We start from the raw sequence: 18,929 nt of genomic DNA, 5'->3' as shown, positions 1-18,929 counted from the left end.
TAACTATTCATTATAGGACATTTAGAATGTACTAAAATATTTTTAAAAGGAAATAAAAATCATCAATAATTACATTACTGAGAGGTAGCCATTTTAATTTTGTGGTATATGTACTTCTCTCAAATTATTTTAACAAAAATAGTGATTGTATTGTGATTTTATTTTTTAATATTTAAAAATTATATATTGTGAACAATAAATTCCTTTGGACAGTTCACTTATTGAACTCTGTACTTGAAAGAGATAACAGACTTTCTAGGAGTATGATAATTTATTTCTCTGATAATACTCAGGTCCCCAGTTCTCAAATTATGCTATTATTACAGAATATTTGCTGTAATTCAAACTTAAAAAGTAAATCTTAGTAGAAGAATAATGGGCTTTTAAACTTTGTTTTTTGTTGTTGTTGTTTTACTTGGAATAAAGCTTTTTTCAGTAAGCCTTTTAAAAAAAATCCATATTTATGATGTTTTCAAATTGGAAATCACTTTTGAATGGATGTTGCTAAATTAAAACTCAAAATTCTCACCTTTATAGCTATATAAGTAACTACCAGAAATATTACAATTCTAAAGGATCTGTTTCAGTTTCTTAAAACTGTTTATTTTGTGGAAATAAATGTGTACCTGTGAATCAGTTCATGGAGGTAATGTTATTAAGTATAGGTTTGCTTGCTTTATTCTAATTAATTTTTAAAAATTTTTTTACTTATGTAGATTTGTCAAACCCAGGAACCTTCCGGGATCTTGGGAAACCAGTAGGGGCCCTAAATAAGGAGCGACTGGAGAGACTACTGGTACGTGGATTTAAGGGTTCTTGGTCTGAAAGGAACTTCCTGAACCATGGCCTATGTTTTTATAGTAACTGAAACTCATTTCATCAAGACTTAGTGGAAACATGTCCAGAGTGATCACGTGTTTGTTTGTTCTTACTTTCCCCCACCCCCCTGCCTGCTGCCTTCCCCAGTGAATTTAGCTGCTCACTATTTGCATTTTCTTTGCCTACAATTGAGGAAGTGGAGGCTGACCTGATTACCAATGTACTAACTTACTTTCATAAAGGGTTCTCTCTAATAAATAGCACAAGAGACGCATAAAATTCCTTCCACCTTCCATTCCATCCAGTCCCAACATTACCACTGCGCCAAGAAAACCAAAATACTTGTCACGGGAATGCTGTGTTTATTCTTTTTATTTTTCCTTTTCCTATTTAAGAGAGAAATTAAGGAGTATAATGTACTCATGCCTTGATTTCTTTTAGGCTTTTACTACATGAGTCACTTGTTATTTTCATAGCCAACACTTAGTAGTCTTTTTTTCTCACATATTATAGGCACGCTACCAGGAGATGCCAGAGCCAAAGTTCATGTATGGCAGTCACTACTCTTCACCGGGTTACGTGCTGTTTTATCTTGTCAGGATTGGTAAGGTTCTTTATCATTACCCCAAGTCAATGTTATTTCACGTGGATTCTTCAGTGAGTCTGTATCTCACTAACTCCGATTTTCCCCCTCCAGCACCAGAGTATATGCTGTGCCTACAGAATGGAAGATTTGATAATGCAGATAGAATGTTCAACAGGTTTGACATAAATGCCTCACCTACCATTTTTTATACTTCCTAATAATATATGCACAATATGTTTGTTTTAAAAAACTATATAGGGCCAAAAATGTAAAGATATGCAAAAAAATCACTAATTGTTATATATATTCCTTTTAGGCTTTTTCTAGTCGTGTGTGTGTGTGTGTGTGTGTGTGTGTGTGTGTGTGTAAATGTGAGAACATGTTTTAAATACAGTTTTTGTCCCACTTTTTGTATCCAATTACATCTTGAAGTTTTCCCCATGTTATTAGATGTTTTTGAAAACAGTCTCACATCCTAATGTATGCCAGAATATATTTTAACTGTTTCTCTATTGTTGGACATTCATAGTGTTTCCAACATTATTTCATTATTCTAAATAATTTTTAAAAATATATTTTTATTGATTTCATAGAGGAAGGGAGAGAGAGATAGAAACATCAATGATGAGACAGTCATTGATCAGCTGCTTCCTGTACACCCCACACTGGGGATCGAGCCCACAACCTGGGCATGTGCCCTGACCAGGAATCGAATCGTGACCTCCTGGTTCATAGGTCAATAATTTTGCTATGAGTTGAATACAATTCCATGTGGGTCGTAAATAACTTTTTTTAAATTATAAAAGTAATACTTTACCAATAAAACCCCATCAGAAAATATAAAGAGGAAAATAAAGTTCAGTGAGCATCTGTCCACACTGAGAGAATTTTCATTAATCTTTGGTCTGTGTCTTTCCAATCGTTGTTTAAGCTCTACATGCTTGTTTATAATTCCTTTTTGAGATGAGCTGTTAAAATATTTGTGCTAGTTTTCTAGTGTTTAAGCACCTGCCTCCACTGGTCCTTCAATGAGGCAATATGGGTGCAGAGGCTCCTGGCATGGACTTGGAGACATTCCATCTGGGCCTTGTTCTGACTCCACGCCCACTCCCACATTTCCCATGTGAGCCTAGCAAATTTTTCTCTTCCGTGAAAGGGGGATTGAGTTAATGAGAGAATGAGTTGATATGGGTAAAGTGTAGAACAACATCTCGGTGTAGAGAAAGCTCTGTGGTTGCTGTTTCTATACCCTTGAGTTAAAATCAGTTTAATTTTTATTTTATTTTATTTAGTATTGCAGAAACTTGGAAAAATTGTTTGGATGGTGCCACAGATTTTAAAGAGGTAAGCTGTTTAAAAAGTTAATGATTCATTGGGGCTGGTGTTTTCTAACTGCTTTAAAAAATGTTTGTTGCTGTTCTTTTTTTTTTTTTTTTAACCTGGAACCTTCAGTTGATTCCAGAATTCTATGGTGATGATGTCAGCTTCTTAGTCAATAGTCTGAAGTTGGATTTGGGGAAGAGACAAGGAGGGCAGATGGTGGATGATGTGGAACTTCCGCCTTGGGCACGGAGTGAGTACCTCAGCACTGTGGCATTGTAGAAATTCCTTCCCTGGCAGTGCAGTTTCAGTGTGATTAATTATTTAGTTGCCTAGAATTTAAGAAGAATAACAGTGTAATTCTCTACCTAAATGAGGCAAGATCAGTCTGATTCCAAATAAAAAATATTCTATGAATCTAGGCTGTAAAAATATTGACATATTTGAGAGACCTTGTAAATATTTCTCTCTTCTCTGCATTCAGCGTGGCTAGAGAGCGATCTGGTTTCTGAGTAGGGGCTGCTGGGGATTGAGAAAATGAAAGAAAGAGACAGACACAGAGATAGAAGGAAAAAGCTGGGGCTGGGTGGGACCACTGTCCTCTGACAGGGACAGGGACCCAGAGCCAATACAGGGTGTTTATTTTACACAGCAAAAAACAGGAAGTTTTAGTGAAAGTCAAGGCAAAGAAGAATATGTGCATTCTTGGGTGGGCCCGAGTTGTATTCATTCCTGGTGCTTGGCTGGATTTAAAGAACAAAACCCACCTCCTGGCACCTGGGCTGAAGGTCAAGCTGACAACACTCTTGCCTCTGGCAAAGCCTGTTTCCAGGACGTGGCTTTGCCAGCGCCACTGGATTCAGCTGACAATAATTAAAGAAATGCCCCTGTGCCTTCCCAGGTGCTCTCTACAAGACCTAAATGTTGGGAAAATGATTTTGCCCCTTTTTCTCGCCACAAAATTTACATTTTATGAGATGGGGGCAAAACGTCATTAAGAAATATGTGCCTCCTGCCTATCCGAGAAGCTTTATGTACATGTGGGTAGAGGACAGAAATGAGAGAAAACAAAGTGGACGCTGCCGTGTTTTGATGGAGTCTGATCTAACAGGTCCCGAGGACTTTCTCCAGAAGAGCAAAGAGGCGCTGGAAAGTAATTATGTGTCCGAGCACCTTCACGAGTGGATTGACCTAGTGTTTGGCTACAAGCAAAAAGGAAGCGAGGCTGTTGGGGCCCATAATGGTATGTAAGAGTCATTGGAAGTTCATTTAGTGTTCGATGAAAATGAAACAAACAAAAAACAAAATGAGGGCGGAGTGGTCGAGCTTATTCCTTCAGCAGAAACTTCTATCAGCGGACAGTGCCTACTGGCCCAGGACCCTGGTTTAGAGGAGGAAGTCCTTTTGCCTAAAGAACATCTATTTCAGCATGATCCCAAGAGGTCTTGTTCTAAAGTCTTCTCATTTTAGCAAGTACACGCTATCCCATTCAAAAATTTCAATTAAAACTCAATCAGAACATGATGGAACAGCGACCTCAGTTGCTATGAAGGGCCCCAGAGTTTCCTTTGAGCTGAAAGAAACCGGCAGTAATATACCTCCTCCTCGGTCTCGGTTCTCACCTGCCTCCAGGTTTCTCAGCGTTGATGACAAGGAAGTGGAGCTGGAAATTCAGGCCTGATTTCTCACAGCCAGAGCAGAGGGCAGAGTGACCTGCTTCCCCTCAGGGGAAAATAAAGCTGACGGAGAAATACACTGAGATAACAGGTCCTCTGACCTGCCAGTGAGATTTCTGCTCAGCAAAGGATAATTCAAGTTGATATTGACTGAAAGTTGGATCTTATTAGTCATTTTTGCAAAGTGAGAATCAGTTACTTGGAATAAAAGTTTAAAGTTGTTACTGGGTTTTAAATTTTTGAACAGTGTCTACCTCGACAGTACCTGTCGAGTAACAACAGTAGCTCGACAGAAAACTCAATGGTGTTTTCCTTCTCTCCTTCCAGTGTTTCACCCCCTGACCTATGAAGGAGGTGTGGACTTGAACAGGTACTTATGTCTAGAAGGAACTTCTACTTGAACAAAATACCTCTTTAACTAAATGATTGATGCGCTTATTGGATAATGTTAAGATATGGAAAATTTACAATGAATTGTATCTTGCTTTTACTATTATGTGAGTTACTGAGCCTCAGGAAAAAAAAATTTAAAAATCTGTGCTAAGGTTTATATGATCCTGACACACCGTGAGTGTGTGAAACTCGCTCCTGTTGGTCTGTACTATCTGAAATGTGTGCTTGCAGGAAACTGGAACCTAGGGGCTCACGGCGTTATTTATTTGTGTTCTGTCCTAAAGCATCGAGGATCCTGACCAGAAAGTAGCCATGCTGACCCAAATCTTGGAATTTGGGCAGACACCAAGACAGCTCTTTGTGACACCACATCCTCAAAGGATCACCGAGAAGTTCAAAAGTTTGCCTCAAACCTCCTGTGATAACGTTTCCACAGCAGATTCTCCAGGTAAATTTTGCAAAGAGAATAAATGTGAGCACCTTTCCTTTTCCTTTAAGTCATTTCTGACGATTCTGAAGAGGAAACACGAATGTTGTGCTGCTTAGAGAGAATATTTTTACCATCTTATTCTCCTGAAAAACAAACACAAAAAACCCAACCACCTGTTTTTGTTGGTGTTTTGTTTCTGAAAATCGAAACCTGGCAGGATCTTTATTGCGATTGTTATGGTTCCGTTTCTTCTCTGTGCTTTTCCAAGCTGGTGTTTGATTCTGAGCTGTTCCCTTTCTGTTGACACATCCTGACCATGGCTGCTTTAACAGTCACCCTCTGCCCTACTCTTTCCCCAAAATTACTTCCACCATCTCTAATTCTCCTCTCCATCCCCAGCTTACGGACCTTGAATTCAAGGGGCTCTGCTTTCTTTATTGGATTGTATTAGTCAAGCATTTGACAAACATTTGCTACGTATCTGCTCTGTGCCAGGCACATTGCTAGGTGCTAAGATGAACTTGACACTGTCCTCACATCTAGTATTTGGAAAAGGTGGAATGTTCCCACACTTCCATCCAGTTACCCTTGTTTTAGTGTTTTATGTTTCACCTAAAACAGCCTCCAACCTACTGGCTCTCAGGATTTTTACACTTATATGGAACTCTGGGAGCAAAATCACTTCTTCTTGTCTCCACTCCCGCTCTCTGTTCCAGGCACATTCAGACTTTGTAGGCACACACTGCTGAGCATGCTCTCAACTGTGGAGGAATAGCTCACTAGAGTCACATGACCCAGGGCTGGCTGGGAGTATGTCTCTTAAGCGATAACCCTATAGAGTTAAGTCATCAAGATCCTAGGATTATCTTGTGACGCCTCTTAAACCCGTGCTCTGCTTACTCACCAGGCTCACACCACTGTCTTGTGATTATTTTGAAGGGTAATTGTTCCAGCCCTACTAAAAACAGAAGTGAAGGATTACTTCGTCCTGTCCAGGAGCACTAGGAGTAATTGCTTGCATCTTTACTTTCTCCCTCTCAAAACCAAAACAACTGCAGCATTCTTAGTGAACCCTCAGATGTTTGCAGATATTATTGACAAGGAAATGGTTACTCGGTCTTGTATTTCCTGAAGTTCTTACATTAGGGGCAAACATTGATAAAAGTAACGAAATACTCTAGTATTTAAATATACTTTTTAATCTTTCTCCAAATGGTTTTTATTTCTACTGTATACGTCATTATTTTTCCTTAACTAACATGGAGCTATCTAACACATTTCAAAGCTATTACATTTTGGTGGGCTGTTTTGTTTTCTTGGTTGCTTTATTTTAATAGAAGACACTGTGACTCGGATATGTGTTATCTGTGATGCTTGTTAGTGATGGAGTTGACTCACTTGGCAATAACCTAATGTGCTCTCTCCAGGGGAAGAGTCTTTTGAGGACCTGACTGAAGAAAGCAAAAAGCTGGCCTGGAATAACATAGCAAAACTGCAGTTGCACGAGCAACATAAACTCCACAAAAAGTAAGAATGTCTGTGTTGTCCTCGCAGAAGCTGACGTCTTGGCCTGGGGTGAAATTGTTTAAAACCAGGTCGGTGTGGTTCCGTGGTTGAGCGTTGACCTATGAACCAGGAGGTCACAGTTCGATTCCTGGCCAGGGCACATGCCTGGGTTGCAGGCTCGATCCCCAGTAGGAGGTGTGCAGAAGGCAGCTTATCGATGATTCTCTCTCATCATTGACGTTTCTATCTCTCTTTCCCTCTCTGAAATCAATAAAAATACTTTTTTAAAAAAAATATATTTTATTGATTTTTTACAGAGAGGAAGGGAGAGGGATAGAAAGTCAGAAACATCGATGAGAAACATTGATCAGCCGCCTCCTTGCACACCCCCTACTGGGGATGTGCCCGCAACCGAGGTACATGCCCTTGACCGGAATCGAACCCGGGACCTTTCAGTCTGCAGGCCGACGCTCTACCCACCGAGCCAAACCGGTTTCAGCAATATATGTATTTTTTAAAAATTGTTTTAAGCTGAATCAAGGGGGAAGCTCTCTCAATGTTATCTTGATTGTATTTTTATCTCCAAGTGTTTATAGTGATCAGCCATCTGATGTCAATGTGGCAAGGGAACTTTTGGAACAAAATGGATTTGTGTCGGCCTCCCATGTTCTCATTTCTATAGTCGATCCACCTAGAATTTTAAAAATTATAACTGTATTTCCAAGACATTGGGCTTCCTGCTGGACCTGGAGGGGTTACAGATGTTCCCTGTTTTCTGCTATTAAGGATATTTTTATACTTTGGTAGAAAGAGTTGAGAAGCACTAAAATCACCTGATCCATCCTGTTACAGATGAAAACAACACAAACCCAGACCAGGCTCAGTGTCCTGCTCCTCCACCATAGACATCCTGTCTGACATTTTGAAATCACATGGGTGAAACATGTCAGTTTACTTTAGATTAGTGGTTTAAAATCAGAGTGCAGCCTCCTGAAAAGAATATATAGTTCCTTATTCATTGTAACAATGGCCTTTTCTCAACCTCTCTGAATGGCACTAATCCAAGGCAGTGAAGACACGAGTAAACCTTGAACAGGATGTGCTAGACTGGTTTTGCCTGGACAGTGGTCTCATCATTGCGCAGGCGCTGGTAAATTCAATTCAGTGATCAAGCAAGGGAACTGATTTTAAATACAAGTTTCAGTCCTTGGGTGATGGTCAAATAAAAGGGAATTGAAGCAGTTTTCCAGCTGTCAGAAATGTGTTCAACTTTGAATGTGGCAGCTCGGGAAGCTAAGAGTGGGAATGTTTTCTAGCCACAAGTCCTGCCAGAACAAAATTGGAAGTTGCCTAGTGATGCTTTGGTAATGGCAGGTTTTCAGGTGGGACAGATACAGCAGGCAAGCTGTGAAGAAAAAAATCACAGAAACTTGGTAAAATTAAACCAAGGGCTTGAAGACCAGTGTCCTAGTGCACAATGGAGGTCATTCATAAAACTTTGTTTTCAAACAGGGCGGTTACTGGAATAGCAGTCTCTTGCAATGGCTCATCCGTCTTTACGACATCGCAAGGTATGTTTTCCCACCTGAAAAATGGTAGTGTCTAAGCTTCGTGACTCTCAGGCCAAGGACTGTACTTGCATGTGCTGCCCCCACTTAAAATAAACTCAGAGCAATTAATTTGTGGCATCCTATCTAATAAAGAGGAAATATGCTAATTGTCCCTCACCCCATTGCAAAGATGGTGGTGCCCACAGCCAATAAGGAGGGAATATGCTAATTGACTGCCCCACCCTCAAATATGGCAGCGCCCATAGCCAGTAAGGAGGGAATATGTTAATTGACTGCCATGCCCTCAAAGATGGCGGCGCCCACAGCCACAAGATGGTGGCGCCCAGTCCCCTCAGCCCTGCCGCTGGAGTCCCCCAGTCCCCTCAGCCCTCCAGCCCCCCAGGGCCACCTGAGGCTCAGGCAAGCCTCGGATGGCAGCTGCCCAGCCGCCCAGGGTCGCCCGAGGCTCAGGTAACCAGGTCCAGCTGAGGCTTGTGCTGCCGACAGTGGCAGCAGCAGAGGTGTGATGGGGCGTTGCCGTCCCCTGATTGCCGGGTCGCCTCCCACCCCTGAGGGCTCCCGGACTGTGAGAGGGGGCAGGCCAGGCTGAGGAACCCCCCCCTTCAGTGCATGAATTTTCATGCACCGGGCCTCTAGTATTACATAAAACGTCATTGTGGTTTGCCAAAAACAGTCATGAGGAATGCCTTTCTGTTGCTGAGGTTTCCCAAACGTCCAGGGGAAGGGCAGAGAGAGCGCGCTCCCCATCTGCTTGCTGGGGAGGAGCCTCCGGAAGAGGAAGGCAGCGTTGTCATCATCTGTAAGAGGCAGGAGGTCCTTCTTACCTGTCTCTTTTCATTATTAGATTACACCTTGAAAATGTTTTCTACAGAATCCAAAATGCTACAAAGAAGTATATCATTTTCAGATATGGTGAGTTCATTTTCATTTCCAATCATGATAGAAATCCATGTAGCACTTGGTTTTATACACACTCATATAGTGACATTTTGTTTCTCCCAAAAACAATTGTTTATTCCTGTGTGATATTAAGAGAATGCCTTAAAATTACTTCTAAATTTAATTTTTTTTCAAGTTGCCTCTTTCTCATAATGTGATTTCATTTGTAGCCTAAACAACTTGAACTGCTATCCAGCAGAATTCTTAATAAATCGTTCCTTTTTTGGAACTGTCGGATGAATGTGTATGTGCTACTTAAATAACAGTCCTTGGTGGGATACCTAATGCTAGAACCCCAGTGATTCTGAAGGAGTACATTTTACTGTTGATGTAAGTCACCTGAAAGATTTGAAATTCCCTGAAGAATGTTGGAAGTTTTCCTTATCCACATAAATCTGTACTCCAGAGAGGGTGTTCACATTCTTGACAATCCCGAGGTCACCCCCCACCGCTTAGGGGGTCCCAAGAGGGCTCCAGGGCCTTTCAGAGAGCCCTGAGCGTTAGGCAAGTCCTCACATGCTTGACATATGGACTTCCCTGCCACTGGGAGGGGAAACATGGCATCTGGAATTAGCCAGTTGAAAAAATCTTTATTTCAAAGGCTAACATAAACAGAATCTGAGCATTAATTTTGGGGGAATCTTGTATGGTGGTTTTGCCATGTTGGGGACTTACTAACGTAATTATTAATGTCACATCATTTGTATTTCAGGCATTATCATCTTGTTTACTTTTACCAGGAGATGCCACTGTCATAAGTTCCTCATGGGATAATAATGTGTATGTATCTGTGCGTGCTTCTCTCTCATTCCACTCACATGTAACTGCCTCTGGGACGCCAAGCAGCAAGGACAGTCTCCCGTTGGCAGGACACTTGTTTTCAAAAAGGAACACATATTGGATGAGGGTAAAACTGTTGGGTTTGAACGTAATTATTTGAGTCTAATAATTTCTCCAATTGGACTCTATTTCTCTATGTTTTAAAGTGAGGTGAAATCATATATTAGCCAGACATGGAAATTTCTAGTTTTAAATTAAAATTTTCAGTATTTTTATGTGATGAGAACAAGTAATTTGTAATTCTAGTGGGCCTTAGTAAGTATAAAACAACATGTTTCTTGAATATGTGTTTAAGGGTCTTAAAATTAAGTTGAATGCTGTTTTAATAGTTCTCGTTCTTTTATGTTAGCTATTTTTATTCTATAGCATTTGGAAGAAGCCAGGGCACATTAATGGGACATGATGATGCTATTAGCAAGATCTGTTGGCAGGACAACAGGCTGTATTCTGCATCGTGGGATTCTACCGTGAAGGTTTATATATACTTTCTAACTTACAATGTTTAGATAATAAAAATATAAACCATTCAACTGTTAACATGTTCAATTCAGTATTTTTCACAAAGCATGTAAGTGATATATAAGGATATTGAATATTACTGCTTTTTTAAAAAACATACTTCTCAATATAACAGGAACTTTTTATGATTTTTCTACTGTGTGTTCCACTGGGTGTTGGGAAAAATGCAACGCCTTTTATCTAACACAATTGGGACTAGCAATTGATGAGTTAATCAGAAAATGTCAAGTGAAAATGGGGAATCATTAAGAGATAATGTGCATTATTAAACTTAAAACATACAAATGCACATTTATTCACTATCCTGCTGAGGTAGACCATATATGAATACCTTACCAGTACTCATCATCCTTGGTTTCCAATCTGCATTTGTGTAAAAAGAAAGCAAAAACCTAAAACCATTAGAATTCCTTTTAATTTTTTTCAATATTTTCCTCCCATTCTTATAGATAAGTTTTCTTGCTTACACCTCATGTAATTTTTTAGTGACTTGCCTTGAGTCTTCTCACGACATTAACAGACACTGCAACACTTATGCACTCGTATTTCTTTAATTCACACAATGCTTAAATTACATAATCCCGACAGCAAGTGCAAGGGATGGAAACAGACACAGGTCCAGCGCCTCTTGGTAAGCACAGGATGGCGGAATAAGGGCGCTGTGGGAGAGGAAACGGAAGCATGGGGCAGCTTCCATAGTTGGGGCAAGTATGTTCAATGGACGTTGGTCAGTCAAGCGAGTTCTTCAATGTATTAGACATGCTCTTATTATATTACATGTTTGCTAATATCTTCTGTATTCTGTTCCATCCTAGGTGTGGTCTAGTGTTCCTGAAGAAATGACAGGCACCAAGAGACACCAGTCTGACCTGCTGGCCGAGCTGGAACATGATGTCAGTGTGAGTACTGAGTACCAGCAAGAATGCATGAAAGCTGAGCTGCTCAGTCCAGGAACTTGGGGGCCAGATTCTTGATTTTACTTACGTGTTTATGATCTTTTGCTTTGTTATTTTGCTTACTGATCATAGACTCCCAGTTCTTTTCTTTGACTCTTTGGGTTTCTAAGTCTACTTTGTCCTTTTTCCTCCCATTTGTTATTTCCCTGAGCATGACATTGCATATCTGGGTATCCTCAGATTATCTGGGCCAACAAAATGTGCCCCATCGTCTTTCCTGTTTTCTGACACAGAAGGTAGAAGGGACCATCTCTCTCTAGGATAATGCACATCCGCCACTGAGGACACTGACCTTATATTTGGCCCAAGTGTGTGCAGTCCGGGGCAGAACCAGGGCTGGCACCTGGTCCCTTTCACGCTGCTGTTTCCACTGGGTCCCACTGCTGCATCCTAGGTTCTAGCTCCCAGTATTGCCTTTTCTCTGATGCTGGGAATTGATACCTAGTTTGCATGGTTGCCAGATCAACTGAAGTCAAATATTTAGTATGTAACTCAAGACGGATATTTAGGTATAACCTACCCCTTCCTGCCCCCCCAGATTCCTCAAATCATCAATCAGCTGTGTTTCAGGCCATTTGGCACATCTCTACAACTTATCATTCATGGAATTAGACCAGGGGTCCAGTTCACTGTCCCTCAGACCGTTGGAGGGCCGGACTATAGTTTAAAAAAAACTATGAACAAATTCCTATGCACACTGCACATATCTTATTTTGAAGTAAAACAACAAAACGGCAAAAACACCCGCATGTGGCCCGCGGGCCGTAGTTTGAGGACGCCTGAATTAGACTGACAAGTTTAGGCTATTTTAAAACAGCATTACATTTCCCCAAATAATACTTTATCTTATTCACTAGCATGCAAAGAGTTTAGTTCCTAAGTTATCATTCAGTAGGTGATGTTTAAATACATCTGCATTAACTACACCAGGACTCTGTACCATAGAGTTTAATCTGTATCATTATGCCCACATATTGGAACTGGCCTAGGAAAACATAGCTTATGAGCCTAATTCTAAGTGGAGTACTTAGATGTTTTCTTCCTCAGGTGGACACCATCAGCTTAAATGCTGCAAGCACACTGTTGGTTTCAGGCACCAAAGAAGGCATGGTGACTATCTGGGACCTCACGACGGCCACCATACTGCACCAGATTCCGTGCCATTCGGGGACTGTGTGCGACACTGCTTTTAGCCCAGGTAGTATTGTCCTTTTTTACTATAGATGATACTGGGGGGATTAGAATTTCTACTTTGAAATAAGAATGTAAAAAGAAAAACACTTTGCGGATAAAAGTGGTTTTGCCTATAGCTAGAGCTTCTTCATGGCAGAATACAGTATACCTGTGGCATTTGTACCTACTAGAAAAACTGTATTGGATATTAATATTTATTTCTCCACTCACTATAGAGAAATTAATTTGTAAGATTTGTAATTGCATCTGCCCAGTGTCTTAGAATCACAAGCATTTCTGTTTTTGTCCCTAAGAGTTTATTTGAGCCAAACTGATGACACATGCTGGCGAGCAAATCTCAAATGCTCCAAAACAGAAGCATTTCAAGGAGAGGATAGTGATTGGTTAAGTAAAACAAGGAGCTCAAGGAAAATTAGAATGAACATTATTAAGCCACCAGACTCGGAAATACAACCTCAGGATAATCTAGGCTCTGAAGCTGTAACCTTTTATCTGTGTCACTGTGTGTTACAGACAGTCGCCATGTTCTCAGCACAGGAGAAGACAGCTGTGTGAATGTAATAGACGTGCAGACAGGAATGCTTATCTCCTCCATGACTTCCGACAAGCCCCAGAGGTACATTTTTGGGGTTACTAATGGTGAAGACATTTACACACAAATTCGTGAGCATGTGCCTTTGGGCTTACTTTGGCCAGTATAATATAGCTCTTCCTTCATGATGAATAATGAAATTATTTCTAAACTAGAGGCCCACTGCACAAAAATCATGCACAGGAAGGGTCCCTAGTAGCTGCCAGTTGGGGAACTTCCTTTGTTCCGCACCGTCCCCTGGTGGTCAGCGCACGTCATAGCAAGCGACTGAACTCCCAATTGGGCACTTTGCATATTAGGCTTTTATATACAGAGGTTTTTCTTGCAGGTGCTTTATCTGGGATGGAAATACTGTTTTATCTGGCAGTCAGTCTGGTGAACTGCTTGTTTGGGACCTCCTTGGAGGAAAACTCTGTGAGAGAATACAGGGACATAAAGGTAAGGGGTTTTTGAGTTAGCCTGACCTTTCTTCCCAAAATACTGATCTCAAACCTGCTTTCTGGCAGTCCTAGGCACAGCAATCAGACAGGAAAGAGAAACAGACACCCATACTGGGAAAGATGTAAAACTGTTATTTACAGATGACACACTGTAGAGAGAGAATCCTAAAGATTCCACCAAAAACTTTTAGAACTGATAAACAAATTCTGTCAAGTAATAGGGTACAGTTAATATTCAAACCTGCTTTCCTTTCAGCCCCTGTGCCCTCTGGGCTCTAACATTCCCATCCAACATCCTGGCTGGCCTGTGGTCTGCATCTTTTGGGTCCTTCAGAATTTAGATTTATGTTGACAGACATTTGACTCCAAAAGAAGTTTTTACATTAACTTCCATATGGAGAATTAAAAGCCATAGTAAAAGCTGTAATCCAATTTTTTAAAAATACAGTTAAAAACCAAAACAATATAAAAAATAATGAACTACGAGAAAAGCTAAGTCAACTTCCCACCACTGTCTCCCACATCCACTTGTCTTCCTTAGACGACTTTTCCAGTTTGAGTCCAGGGTGTGTGTCTCGTGGAGTAGAGGGTGTGTTTGCATGTGTGCATAATAGTGTGTTTTTCCACTTTATTTGCTTACATTTGCATGGTTTTCTCCTGATCTTTTGGAAGGTTTATGGCTTTGAATTCTTTTAGTGTCAATGGTTAAAAGTATCTGCTACCTTCCCACTGTGAGCAGTAACTTCTCACCTTCCTCTCTTCCCTCTGTCACCCAGTTGTGTAGGGTTAGTGCTTCTTAACTTTATAAAGTGATATATCTATGCCTTTTCCCCCAACTTACTAGCTTTAACATTTTTACCCTTTCCAATAGAAATAGATGTAAACAAAACATCACATTAACATCAATTCTCTACCTCTTCCCTTATCTGCTTCCTGATTTTTGTTAGCAGTACGTAATACCTGCATTCTGTTCTGTACCCATAATTCCCAGTTGTTTTAGCTTTATACTTATATAAGTGGTTTCTGTTCCTCACAAGTTTCTTGGACTAAGCAGTTATTTTTAAATTTCTACAAAGATTTTATCAGGTAAGGGAGTACAGCACTTGTTAGTGTATCTTTGGGGACCTCCTGTCAACTCGATCCCTAACCAGTGTCTTTTCTTTGTAGGTGCTGTGACATGCATATGGATGAATGATCAGTGTAGCAGTATCATCACAGGAGGGGAAGACAGAAAAATTATGTTCTGGAAATTGCAGTATTAAGTGCCTTTTCCTCTCCTGAATGTTAAGATCTCTATTTAATGTAAACCATACTTTTAAATGAACTGGTGAAAGTGCAATGATAGCAATTAGAAGTTTTACCACGTAAGAAATTTGTGGTTTTAAACTTTCTAAATCATAGTGACATCATTGAAAACTGAGTTGCCATCCTGTAAGGTATAGCACTGTTAGGGAGGAACATTACATTTATAAGGCAGATGATCATCCCAGTATGATGATGGTCAGAAGACAGGTTTGAGTGGCAGAGATGCTAAACTGTGCTGGGGAACATTCAGAAAGCACTTAACAATTTAGGATTTTCCAAGAAAATGTGCAGTATTCTCTACTACTGAGTCACTATTTTGTCTTCCTGATTTACACAATTGCTGCCCACGGGGTTTTGGGTGTGTTTTCATGGTGTGGTTACTTTCTATAACCTACTGTCCCCAGAGTCTAAGGACCCGGGGAAGGAATAGCAGTTCTTATAACAGTAAGTTTACTGTGTATAGGAACAGTTTATTTCATTATAACTATTAAATGCTCATCTTTTCTACATTAAAAATATTTTTCTGTAATGAAATGTTTCATTTTCTTTTTCATTACAAAAACTAGGACTTTTTAAGAACTTTAAGTATTGATCCTCCTAGAAAACCGTACTTAGTGATGTGAATGTTGTTCTTACACTTGGAACCATCTTCAGATCCAAGTCCAGACAGCAAAGTAGATCATCAAACTGGGAAACACTGGTTTGCTAAATTTCAAACAAGGTAAGCTGCAAAGCAGTAACACTTATTTTCTTTTCTAAACCACAGTATATGGGATTTAAAATTTTTCTATACTCTTAAAAATAGTTTTATCTTGCAGGCAGTATGGCATAGGGGCTTAATCACAAGGGACAACAATAGCCTGCAATTATTGGAATCGAGAGTCTAGGTCAGTGGTCGGCAAACTGCGGCTCGCGAGCCGCAGTTTGCCGACCACTGGCATAGGGGAAAACTTGAGTCAGACCGGGATGATAGAATTTTCAGTGTCATTAAACATTACTTGGTCTCAAGTATCGCTAGGGAGAATCTACAGCCTCCCCCGAGTCCTGGTGCTCACCTTGAGGGTTGCAGACCTTTCCTTTCATGGCTGTTCCCTTAGCAGAGGGCTTGCTCAGGACATCAGCTGCTGCAGAGATGACTCCCACCACAGGTCCCAGGTGAATTTCACATGCCTGTTTTCTAGGTCATGTACTAGTTTAGTGAAAGCCATGGACAGTTTCCAAAAGGTGCAATAGACAGTCTGGCTAAATTTTAACTTTATTTATACATACATATTTAGTTGGAATAGGCAGAAACCAAAAAGGAGGAAAAAAAAATCAGGATAAAGTGTCAATGCCATTTTGTTTGCAGGGAGAAGTCAGGAAATAGAACAAATCACCAGGACAACATGGTTTGTTAAGACCCTCCTAAAGCAGTTAAGTTATATAATCAATGAAAAAAAGTCAAAAGTTTATTCTACTTAGTATAAGAATTTTTACATTAAATATATAGTAATTCATTTATCAGAAAATGATACCAGGAACTGAGAGAAGTAGTTGCATTACACAATGACTATAACTAGAAAATCTCAAATGCAACTAAGCAGCTATGCTATATATATAGCTCTTGTTCTGGGCTAACACACATTTCAGTTTAATATAGAACTGCATTATGGGTGTAGAAAGGCAGCAATAGTTATATTTTGGCTTTTCTTCTAGATGCTTAAGTTAAGGCAGCAGTTCAAGCATACTATAAGTGAAGGTAGTTTAAAATTTAATGATAATTAATACAACTTGCATACACTGTTTAATGCTTCCTACATGGAATGAAACCAGTGTTATTTAATTGGTGTTTACAGAAAAACATTACACACAGAGGTAACTAAAAAAACACAACTATCAAAAGCAATCATTCTAAATGTCCTATGGTAACAGTAAAAACGCAAATATACCATAGAACTAAAGTAACAGCACTACTTGATTTATAGGACAAAGGTGACTGGCTCCAACACAAAGCTAAGCCTGCATCAGTCATTCTAATCATAATGGCTTGTAAAAGCATCAGGTTTCCAGTAGAGAAACTAATCTACGAGAGTAAGTCTTTTGATTTTGAGAGTTTCACATCTGTAAAACCAGGATAAGGCTACAACTATTTTGAAGTCTGAACAGTTATCAGATCAAACAGTTAGATTCCCAGCCATACTGTAGACAGAAAGGACCTCATGCAGCATATGCTCTCTGGCTCCTAGGAAGCTTCCTGTGCATAATATCGAGTGAAGTTGCCAAAGAAGTAAACTGAAGTTCAGCCAAGTTTCCATTGTGTCGTGACTTTTAAACCTCGGGAATGGTGTGGTCCATCAGGCTCTTGATAATGCTTGGTGCCATCCTACAAGACAGTCATTATGTTGATCCAGAAAACTCCAATTTAAGCTTAGCACCTATTAGCATCAAAGGGGGCGGGGGTCCTTTATAATGAGTTCTGATCTAAGGGTCTCATATAATCTACTTGTTTTGCAAATGTCCACTGTGAAAGGCTATTTGTATCTTGGCTAGAAAAGTTAGATAAGATACAAGTCAGTCTTTGTATATTTTTGTATATTAAGGCTGATGATTTTTTTTTTAAATGCTGTTATGAACTGGGAGGAAAACGGGGGGGAGAAGGACAGCTATCACTTATTCGACAGTAACTCCTTTTTTTATACCCCAAAAGTAGCTAGCTGCTTTCTACCTAGCAGCTGAAACTAAAAAAATATCATCTGCTTATTTCCATATGCAAAATAGATCCTGAAGAAAAAGATTCTAAGTTGGCTTGGCAAAAACAGTTCTACTTGAGCCAGGATTTTAAAAGCTCCAGGGAAGGTAACCCATGCTACCCCTTTTCTAGTCTCCTTTCTCAGCCCCCCACCACACCCTGCCTCCCGAGATGCTCGAGAGAGTAAAAACTGACTCCTAACATCCAGTAAGAATTTACCATCATGAACCACAAGTAAATTTCTACTGAGCAGAGGAACTATAGGCAGCATGCAACCACAGCCCATTTTATTGAAAATTGGAAGCTGAAGAGAAAGTTTGCCCAAATCTGCTCCTATACCCTTTTCCTAGTAGGAAATGTCAATTTCCAAAGTGTGTAATGAATTTTATTCTAAGCTTAGGAAATTGTAAGGGGTCATCCTTACCAACCAAATCTTCTGATTTAAATAATTTACTCGAATGTGTCATCCCTTAGGTAAAGAACCAAAAGTTTGGGAATTAAAAGCAAGCACAGTAAGTCACATGACCATAAGCATCAAGTTAAAGAACTGTGTCTACTTACCGTTTAATAATATGTTCGAAGATAAAAGCAGGCATGATTGTAATAGTAATTACAGTCCCAGATGTTGACAATATGTCTGCAACTTGAGAGTCCTATTGAAAACAAACATAAAATTATTATTCGTTATTCTAATTAAATATATGTCCTCTTAGGTTTTGCTAATATCTCTAAAATCCTGACTCTTGTTATTTACAATTTTTTTTCTAGTTTTCCTTACCAAGTTTAGGGTAGACTCACAATATATTAGCCAAAAAAAGTAATCTTAAGATTACAATATCCCCTCAGTTAACCAAAGTTTATGAAATAAGCAGGTCATAATGAAACCCTTTAGATTTTAAAAGAGCCCTACTCAGGAATTTGTGGAAGGACAAAAACTGTAAAAATGAAGTACTAATATGAATAGAAACTATTACTCGTTTCCCATAATCCAAACCGAAAAAAGTTGGACAAGCATTCATTAAAAATGCCACCAAACTTTTAATGCCTTATGTCTCCATACAATTCCAGTTCAAGGGACTTCAGAGATCACCTGCTCCAGCCCCTTGTTACAGGGA

General features: G+C 39.8%; 2 protein-coding genes across 6 annotated transcripts in view; one reads left to right on the top strand and one right to left on the bottom strand.

The window, feature by feature from the left end:
* NSMAF (neutral sphingomyelinase activation associated factor) overlaps positions 1-16,001 on the top strand; it is a 44,139-nt gene extending 28,138 nt beyond the window's left edge. For 2 of the 4 annotated variants that reach the window (XM_079796646.1, XM_079796645.1), the window contains exons 14-31: positions 717-796; positions 1,333-1,423; positions 1,517-1,580; positions 2,698-2,749; positions 2,858-2,978; positions 3,837-3,968; positions 4,729-4,771; positions 5,079-5,242; positions 6,652-6,751; positions 8,243-8,301; positions 9,146-9,213; positions 9,953-10,020; positions 10,430-10,553; positions 11,415-11,498; positions 12,603-12,753; positions 13,263-13,365; positions 13,670-13,779; positions 14,949-16,001. In XM_079796646.1, the coding sequence (XP_079652772.1) occupies positions 717-796; positions 1,333-1,423; positions 1,517-1,580; positions 2,698-2,749; positions 2,858-2,978; positions 3,837-3,968; positions 4,729-4,771; positions 5,079-5,242; positions 6,652-6,751; positions 8,243-8,301; positions 9,146-9,213; positions 9,953-10,020; positions 10,430-10,553; positions 11,415-11,498; positions 12,603-12,753; positions 13,263-13,365; positions 13,670-13,779; positions 14,949-15,043 (1,709 nt within the window). In that variant the 3' untranslated portion in view covers positions 15,044-16,001. The other 2 variants (XM_079796647.1, XM_079796648.1) reach the window with 2 other exon arrangements.
* A 322-nt stretch (positions 16,002-16,323) lies between these two features.
* Positions 16,324-18,929, bottom strand: part of SDCBP (syndecan binding protein) — a 29,023-nt gene continuing 26,417 nt past the window's right edge. For both annotated transcript variants that reach the window (XM_079796655.1, XM_079796656.1), the window contains exons 8-9: positions 18,376-18,467; positions 16,324-17,448 (exon numbers count right to left, since the gene is read on the bottom strand). In XM_079796655.1, coding sequence (XP_079652781.1) covers positions 17,394-17,448; positions 18,376-18,467 — 147 coding nt within the window. In that variant the 3' untranslated portion in view covers positions 16,324-17,393. The remainder of the gene's footprint in view (positions 17,449-18,375; positions 18,468-18,929) is intronic.

This window comes from Cnephaeus nilssonii (genome assembly GCF_951640355.1).
Source record: "Cnephaeus nilssonii genome assembly, chromosome: 18".
NCBI lineage: Eukaryota > Metazoa > Chordata > Mammalia > Chiroptera > Vespertilionidae > Cnephaeus > Cnephaeus nilssonii.
This window is presented reverse-complemented; position numbering and strand designations above follow the sequence as displayed.